Source organism: Telmatherina bonti, assembly GCF_933228915.1.
Source record: "Telmatherina bonti genome assembly, chromosome: 9".
NCBI classification, from domain to species: Eukaryota; Metazoa; Chordata; class Actinopteri; order Atheriniformes; family Telmatherinidae; genus Telmatherina; species Telmatherina bonti.
The window spans coordinates 35,358,922-35,368,116 of NC_136627.1; the positions used below are offsets into that span (position 1 = coordinate 35,358,922).

Below are 9,195 nucleotides of genomic sequence, written 5' to 3' on the forward strand. Positions count from 1 at the left end.
AAGCAACTATTTTTTAAATCTGTCCATTTATGAAGGCTAATCTAATTCTTGACTTGAAATTGCTTCCTCTCTACAGCAGCGTCTCAGCATCATGAAGTGCTAAACTGGAACTTTGATGAACTTGTAGCATCATCAGATGACCTCATTTAAGTCCTTTAAGTGTTTAACTGGTGAGGGGAGTGCAGAAAGCTGACAACAGCGCGGCCGCCTGAGGCCCAGGATGAACTCTCGTCCTCCATTAAGCCCCAGAAGACAGTTAGATCAGCTCCTGTGTGCTGGGTTTTCTGCAGAATGCTCTCACTGTGGTGCACAGGGAACATATGGAGAAGCTCCGGGACAATGGAGCTCTTGTCATGCTGGCTGCAACAAAGAGGCCAAGACAAGCTCAGACAGGAGGGGGGCTTAACCATGCTTGTGTGTGTGTGTGTTTGTGAGAGAAACAGGAATTTAAAATGCTGTGAGTGGATGTTATATATTTTTATTCCAACTTTTCTTTCTGAAAAACTTTCATGAAAACAGGAAACCGTCTCCCCAGTTTGAACTGGTTTCTAAAAGTTTCAGATCCTGCCAGCCATTTTAACTGACAGATGTTACAACCCCTTTTTGTTTCTGCTGTCACCATGCTGCAAACCATAAAAGTTAACAACCCCACACCATGTTACTGGGTTGTATCAGCCTCCATAAAGCTGCCCCTCCCTCATCTTCGTCCCCACCCAAACTGACGAGGCACTTCAAAACCAAATTCAGAGTAAGCCATCATCCTGATATGACAAGGATTGTTGTTGTCAGAGCCTGACGTTCTAGCCTTGTTATACATTAATTTTAGGTCTGTTGAATGTTTTCCTGTTATTGTTGCTTCACATCGTTTTATTTAATCTGGGAAAAATAGATACTAACCAGGTGCATTGCTTCATTATTTCCATCGAGTGTTTTGCTTCATCAAATCCATTTTATTCCTTAAAATACAACAAGTGGTGCATTTGCATAATTTATTTTATAATTTAATATCATTTAACATTTTCCACATGAATTAACATCTGATAAACAAAAATAAGTTTCCATGAGGGGCGGAGTTTTTGAGGATCAAAGAAGTTCAGAGGGTCTTGGGATGCTGATTTAGGGTGCATTCACACCAGGATAGTCTGCTAGACTCGGTCCGGTTGGGGACTTGGATCAGCTGTAGGGGGGTGTGTCCATGCAGACCGAGATCGTGTTCATGCTGCACTTTGGTCAAACCAGCCAAACCATTAGAATAATACATCCCCATTCCCACCAGAGGTGGCGCTGCACTAGGGCTGGGTGATATGACCAAAATCTCACACCCCAATTTAGCTCATGTTATATCCCCATAACGATATACATCACGATACAAAAATATTTTTGTGTAATGTTGTGTCAGTCATCAGGTATGTGTCAGATGTTGCTAGGCAACAGCAGCAGTGATCTGCTTCCATCTGGGGGGAACTATGACCGTATGACGTTCCACAGGTAAATACCTGCTGAAGCATCTGGAGTTTATTCTGAGCTTTCTCCTCCACTTGACGCTGCTTTTGCTGCTTTTGCTGGTTGACTCTATTCTTTATTCTGTATTCTTTATCCTGATTCCTGCGCAGGTGATAAAATGAGTTAGTTGTGTCGGAGTCCGTTGTTGGGACTGTGAGCTAGTCTGTTGTCGGTTCCATGTTGGTCTTTTTATATCCAAACTGCATCCAGACAGAAATTTCCCTCTTTTGGGAACAAGATCATCAGTTTGGGTTGGCTGGTCTTCTTTTAGTAAATTATCCTGCTCTTAAACACATCTGCTACCGTCTTCCTCCATGTTTGGTTATATTTGTAGCATGCCGTAAAGCGCATCTTGATGTAAAATACTGCAGTAAAACAGCTTATTGTGGTGTAAACGATAGAGCCTCATATGAAACGAGACATTTTCTGTTGTCCAAATGGTTTATATCATCATATCGCCCAGCCCTACGCTGCCCTAGTATTTAGCAGAAGAGAGGACAAGACCGGCATAAAGAAGAAAACTCTGTTTCCTCCACCTGCCAGTTAAACATGGAGGTGAAACTATGGCTGTTTTGGGTTTTTTATTGTGTCTTATGCAAGTATACTGCAGAAATCCACTGCAACAATGGACGCAGTATGAACACCAGACGAGGCAGAGGACCCTTAACGCCATCGCTATAGATTTACCCACAATGCAACGCTACGCCACATTCAGGAAGGGACTTTTTTTGTAGTCCACTTCCTGTATTTGGTCCGCTTGAAACAAACAAAGACCTGTGTTTGTAGGCGGGTTGAGTCCGCTTTCTTGATCCGAATCAGAGTTCATTTGGTGCGTTCACATTTCCCCAAATAATGCGGACTTTCCATGCAAAAGGAGTCAGATTCGAAAAAAGAAGGCTGATGTGAATGTGCCCCTAAAAACCACCAACCGGGCCAGAAATCTAAGTGTGTTCTTGTTTTTATTTCTTGTTTTTTCTTTTGAACGATGCTTCTTATTTTCCAACGTCTTCGTGTCTCTGTAAAGCTCTTTGAATTGTGCTGTACAGATGAACCTGCCTTGCCTTACTGGTGCTGACTAGTTCCATCCTCTCAAAGCTGTTACCGTGGAAACAGGAGTCCAAACCTTGACAAAACTTTAGCATTTTACCGTCTCAGCATTGTCATGTAAATGGTACTTTGGAACTGGTTCTAACACCAGTCCTGAACCAGCACTGGAAGTGTTTAATTCAGAAAGGCATAAATATCAGACATCTGAACATCAGCAGTGGTGCTAGCTGCTGTCACAGCCAGGTAGCAATGGTTTCTTTGGTTCTGGCTTTGGCTGCAAGTCTCTTTAGTGTCTCAGAAACCAGTTGTGAGAGGCTAACATGGACACATGTCTATAAAACCCCTCTGAACGGGATGCGATGGGAATCACACTGTATGAACGCACAAAGAGTTAAAACTACAGAAAACACAAGAAAGACTTCACACACTCTCCACTCAAACACTTACACACATCCCACACCCACAGACAGTTACACTGGTTTATGTAAGAACAGATTCAGTTGCTGTGTCACTCAGGAGGCGACCACAACATCAGAGGAGAGGAGAGGGGAGGAGGGGGGGGGGGGGGGTCTGATTCAGCGAGGCAAAAACAAGGAAATAAAAGAAAAGCCTGTTACAAAACCAACCAACCACAGGGAGGAAACCTCACGGTTTTACAGTTTTTTAACACACACACACGCAGCAGTAACGTCCTGCATCGGTGAGGCGTCGTGATAAGAAATGTCTGTTGTGTGTTTTACAGTTTGTCTTTGAACTGTCACTCAGCTCTCATCGCCTCGCGCAACCCAAACACCAGAGATCTGCATGACCTGCTAGCAGAAAGTACAGCTCCTGCTAAGACAACTTTTTACTCACTTCATCTTCACAGCTGAACCAGAATCTCCCCCATTAACATTTCCCTCACCAGTCCTCTGCCCCCCCCCCCCTCTTCCATTCCCTTTCAGTGGGATGTTTTGCATTAAGCAGCTACTTTACAGCTTGTTGAACTAACAAAACATTTAAATGTTTACACCGTCTGTGTGTAAAATGTAGTTTCAGATCTTGTCCACACCTTGGATCAACTCACGCCTTTCAGCCGTGCACTGTGCACGTGCAGCTTTTCCTCCTGAAACAGCTTCCTTGCGTTGTCTCAGTGATCACCTGAAAAGTTGAACATTTTTCTTGGCATTCTTCATTCTTTAAGGTGTCTCCTCACCTTGAGTCTGGCCCTGCATGATGTTGGTGTGCAGTTGGAACTAGGCTTGAGGTGAAAGGCTGTAGGACTTTTCCTTCTTAACACGATCAGCTGGAAGCTGTACAATGATCTGCAAACACATAAAATGTCAGCATCACTGCCATCTTGGTACATCTACCATTGAAAATGTAAACAAAGTGGAGATTGGTACATGTTTGTGGCATTAAACCAAGGAGATAACAGTAAACATGGATCCAAGAAGTTGGATTGAAAGCCTCACTGCAACTTAAATGTTTTATATAAACTTACCAAAAGGATGATTCTGATTCAGTTACACTCTGTCATTTATGGATTCTTGTTGATTGGCGAGAATAAAAACAGATTTTCTAAAAGGACTTTTGTTGCACATTTCTGTGGGTCATGTAAGGTAATCCAGCACCATGTTTCACTTGTTTTGCACAGCTATTTTTCTCTAAATAAGAACAAAAATTGGGAAAAAAACCACAAAAACGGACAGAAACTGAGATCAGTGCTTGTTTCTTCTTCTGCTGCTGGTTATCCATTTGCAAATGTCAAAATGACCTTTACAGTTCAAACACGATGCACATAAATGCACGTCACAATTACAATCTCTTGTTCAGGGTCGGTGTAGACATTAGCTTGCAGGTTTGCTTGGAATTAAAATACAACCAGAGAAGCCAAGTTTTTCTCGACACAAATTAAACTTTAAATAAAAATACCAAACGACTTAATCCTACCAGCCGTTTTGCAAAATCTTTGCTTTCAGTTCTCAAAAGCTGCTGGAATGGAGATGGAAAAAATGCAGACAATCTTCAAACAAACAGAAGTGTAAAAATTAAATGTGTTCATGTTTAAAAGGCCTGAACAAAGAAGTCCATGAGAAGAATAATCAGTTTAACTTTCATGAGCTGAAGTTCACTCCTCTGATCATTGCACTGAATCACCTGCATGTTCTGACAGCTGCCGTGTTGCTGGATCTGCTCGGTTTGCTCTGAGCAGCTTACCTGCTGCAGGATGAGCGAATGATCAACTCTAAAGCTCGCATGTGGCATCTAACACCCAACATGCAAGACATCACCCCTTGTCTTTGGTCTTTTTCAAGTTTGCACCGTCTGACTCAGAAAGGAGCAGAGAGGCTCCTCCAACAGTCACTGAAAGAAAAATTCAGCTGATTTTCTAAAACCGGAAAAGTTCAGGAAACATCAGCAGCTGGATTTTAATCAGTCAATCAGTCAATCAGATTGTTGCTGTGTCACCACTGAGCCACAGATCAGAAATGGTTTTTATCTTCTATATTATGAACATGGAACATCTGGGATGCGTAGCAGCTCTTGCTTTTTCTTTATATTGCAGAAATGCCCCAATTTTAACCAAATATAACGTTTCTGCCTCTGAAGCATCTTTGAAGAAATAAAACTGTTTTAGTGAAAAACTTTTACAGATTATGACCATCCTGTTTATGCCAAATAAAGTTAAGATTGAATCAGACAGCTGATGTGCACATGTCAAAGACAGAACGCTCCAGTAGGCATGTTGGCTCCTTTTCCATGTTCATCTTCCCTTTTTCAGCCTGACTGCAAATAAACATGAGTCATGATTTCATCCTCCCAATGACTCGGGAATATGTCCGGTCAATAACTCCTCGGCTGTATTGATCAGGAACAAAGTTGGTGGACGACCTGTTAAAAGAAGAAGAATGCTCCTTTAAGGATTTGGTCATGAATGGGTAGAAAAGAAGCTTCATTCAGCCTCCTCCTCCTCTTGCTGTGCCCTCCCTGCCCCCTAGCATACAATTACAATGCAGGACCCCACCTCCCCCAACACACACATTAACGCTCATTAACACACACACACACACACACACACTCCCTGTCCTGCCCCCTGAAGCACACAAGCAGGGGGTGGGCGTGTATGAGTGGGTTTCCCCAACTATTTAAACAGATTCCAGCAGATGGCTGAGGAACTTTGCTCTTGAAGACGCGCTGCTTGCTGTCCCGACTCCGTCCCCTGCACAACGGATTTTGGCCACGTTTCTTCCTTCATCCTGAGACAATTCAACATTCCTGGAGCTAAAATCTGCAAAAAGAATCCGATTTTCCCAAACTTCAGCATCAGTTCCCGAAAGTGTTTCCCTCCTCTGTGGGAACAAACATCCGGCTCCTTGGCTGTGAGAGGACGGTGGAGTGAACCATGCCCTCCGACTTTCCGACACCTTTCCTGGAACTGGATGAGGAGTTCTGCAAGGTAAAACATTTTAACTCAGAGTTGTTGGTCAAAAGTTTATAAGATTTATATTTACAACAAATTGTTATTTTTCAACCATTTTTGTAAAGTTGTTTTAACCTTAACGCATCTTTGTGGGAATGTAACAAGAAGATCCAGCTGCATGATCCAGCTTCTTTGTGGTCTCAGACTCATGCCTCTCGTCTCCTCTCTTGCTGTGTGACAGAATTTCCGTGGCCTGGACGCGACAGATGGTTTGTCCACCAGCTCGCAGCAGCACAGCCAACGGGTCCTCGGCTTCCAGAGACGCCACTCTCTCTGCCCCGTCACCCTCCCCAACTCCAAGTTCAACAGCTCAGAGGTGACGGAGACGGCCTGCTGGGGTCTCAACCTGGCCTCCAACCAGCACTGGAACCGAGAGGGTCAGCTGCCCCGCTCCTTGCTCAGCCACATTCCTTTCAGAGTGGACCGCTCGGTCAGCATGATCGAGGGAAGCATCACCAACGTGGGATGCAGGGCAGACAAAATTCCCAACGTGCCCCCACCGCTGCTGCTCCCTCCACCCGGTTTGTGTGCCAGCAACACTTCAATTGGTTCTGCCACTTCCTCGCCTTCCAGCAGACCTCCAGTACCGCCTCCTCACATCTCCACTCGGTACAAGACCGAACTCTGCCGCACCTACGAGGAAAGCGGGGCCTGCAAGTACGGAGCCAAGTGCCAGTTCGCTCACGGCTTGGACGAGCTGCGAGGCCTCAGCAGGCACCCCAAGTACAAGACGGAGCCCTGCCGTACCTTCCACACGATTGGCTTCTGCCCGTACGGCGCCCGCTGCCACTTCATCCACAACGCCGACGAGCTCAATGCTGCGCCTCCTCAGAAGCAGAAGCTGAGGCCTCCTCTGCTGCGGCACAGCCTCAGCTTCGCAGGCTTCTCCTCTCCACACACCTTCCAGCTGGTCGAGGAGTCGCAGCCTCCCTCTCTCCTCTTCACCCGAGCCTCCTCCGTCACCCCTCCTCCATCCTCCCCTGAGCTCCTGTCTCCTCTCTTTCCTGAACCGGGGGCGCTGAAGCATCACCCCTTCTCTGGGGTCAGCGACCTGGCAGGCGACAGCGGCGAGGCAGGTCTGCGCTTCCATGCTGCGACCGACTCCATCAGTAGCAGGTGTTCCTCCACCTTCACCTCCAAAAACCTCCCCTTCCACCTCCCCCAGCAGATGCCCGCCTCTCTGAATGGCTGCCCCAGCCTCCAGCGCTGCTCCTCCGCCGACTCCCTCTCCGAGGAGGGCTACACGTCCTCCTGCTCCCTCAGCTCATCCTCCAGCGGCGCAGAGTCGCCGAGCTTCGAAGGCCGTCGCCTGCCCATCTTCAGTCGCCTGTCCCTCTCCGACGAGTAGGGTGTGCGTGTGGGGGGGTGTTTACTGTAGGGCTGAATTTGACCTGAAACTCGTTGCGAAGGATGAAAACGTTAGGTTTTCCTGATTCCAGCCACGTGAACGTACCGATCTTTGTGCATATTGCATTTCTTACCCAAGCAGCTGTAGCGCTGCTCAGTGTTCGTCCAGTTCTAGCTGACCTTTGTTTCATTGGTTTTTTTCAGTTTTATGATAAACCTCTTCTTTGATGCCGTTGTTACTGCTGTATACTGTTGTATACCCATGTTTTAGAGAGGGTGGGGGTTCTGTGTGAGAACCTCCTGTTCCCTGTTTCCAGAAGGATTTGGATGTTTGTGTCGTTTGCCCTTCCTGTGACTGGTGTCCACTAACATGGAAACTTCAACACATTTATTTCTTCTTTGGTCATATTTAGGGTTCAAACTGTTTGCAATGACCTATTCTGACACTGATTGATTGATTGATTGATTGTATTGGCCAGCTGTTTAAACCGCCTGGTCATGATTCAGACGAAGAGTAGGCAACCCACCGACTCCAGTTACCAAAGCCGATATTAGAGTGTTCCTAACCTACCCGTACTGTTAACCTCTAGCTTTAGAATTGACAGATGATATACAATGTTTATTTCTTTAGCTTAAAACCATGTTAGACCTATTTATTGCTTTTTGTTTGATTTGTTTGTGTGTTTCTTTAAAGGAAGATGCCAGAGAAATTACGCTTTACCGATGCATTGTTCATGTTCTCTGCTTGGTTTATGTCAACCAGTAGCTTTAAAAAGAGCTTGAGGAGGGGAGAGGAGAGGAAGGAGGACGGAGGAGGACAAACATTTTGGCATTCTACATTTAAGTTGCCTTATTGGTGGATGGGCCTGGCAGGAATCAGGACTGACCCAGTTCTCACGTCACACACAGCTCAGTGGTTTTTTTTTTTTTTAAAAAAAACATCCTCAATCATTCGCTGCTGGTGTGAGTTCACGGTTAGCCCGCTCTCCTCTCCGTTCAGCCTCAAACCTCCACACTATAATGGTTTTTTAAAAGTATTCCAGGTTAAACAAAGCAAAAATGGTGAAAGTGTGAGGCAGCAGTTGCAAATGTGAGTAAATTTCCTTTGATTTGTCAGAATTTGGCTCCATGACAATGTGTTTGTAGGGAAACGTCTGTTGCACGCCAGCTGTGCGGCTGACTCTGAGCAGCAGGTGAAATCATGTGAGTTTGACTGAAATCAAGCAACGTTTTCTTGTTTGTTTTCCTCATTAATCGGCTCCACCTGCCCCGATGAGGCTGAGATGCTCATGTTGCTGCAGCTTATTGTTGTTCTTTGGTTTGTTTTTTAAAAAAAAAACTTTTGTTAACTTAAATTCCTATTTATTTTCTTTTAAAAGAAAAAACCTATATTGTGTTGTTTGATATTGTGTTATTTTGTAAGACATAATTTAAGTGCATCTATTGTTTACATTCCAGCGGTTATGTCGATAACTTCGCTTTTATCTTAATATATATTTGTCCATTTTTATCTCAGAATAAAGATCTTTGAAGTAAAAAAACTTGGTCTTGAGTTCTCATTGGACTTTTAGTTTGTTAAATAACACAAAATAATTGTGTGATTTGGGATTAAAAGAGGATGAATTTGCAAAGAATTCAAACTAAATCATATTTCCAGTAACTTCACGCCCCTGTTACATTCATAAACCCAGTTTACTGCCAAATGATGCCAAATTTACTCTAAATCTTTTAAAACTTTCTTTTACATTTCCTTCAGACACTGGCTCTTTGACGTGTTTCTTGTCCAGTCTTTCTACCTGATTATTTTGCTCATCTCAGACATGTCTGCAGGGTGT

At 44.6% G+C, this 9,195-nt stretch overlaps 1 protein-coding gene across 1 annotated transcript; it reads left to right on the plus strand.

Moving 5' to 3' along the window:
* The first annotated feature begins 5,766 nt into the window (after positions 1-5,766).
* On the plus strand, positions 5,767-8,812 carry LOC306760923 (mRNA decay activator protein ZFP36L1). The gene is made up of 2 exons (XM_079246973.1): positions 5,767-5,989; positions 6,195-8,812. The coding sequence occupies exons 1-2, from the start codon at positions 5,936-5,938 to the stop codon at positions 7,359-7,361; spliced, it is 1,221 nt and encodes a 406-aa protein (XP_079103099.1). The 5' UTR covers positions 5,767-5,935; the 3' UTR covers positions 7,362-8,812.
* Positions 8,813-9,195: the final 383 nt, after the last annotated feature.

Coding starts and splice junctions, on each gene's coding strand:
- LOC306760923 (XM_079246973.1), top strand. CDS start 5,936: ATGCCCTCCGACTTTCCGACACCTTTCCTGGAACTGGATGAGGAGTTC. Junction 5,990..6,194: donor TGGATGAGGAGTTCTGCAAG/GTAAAACATTTT, acceptor GCTGTGTGACAG/AATTTCCGTGGCCTGGACGC.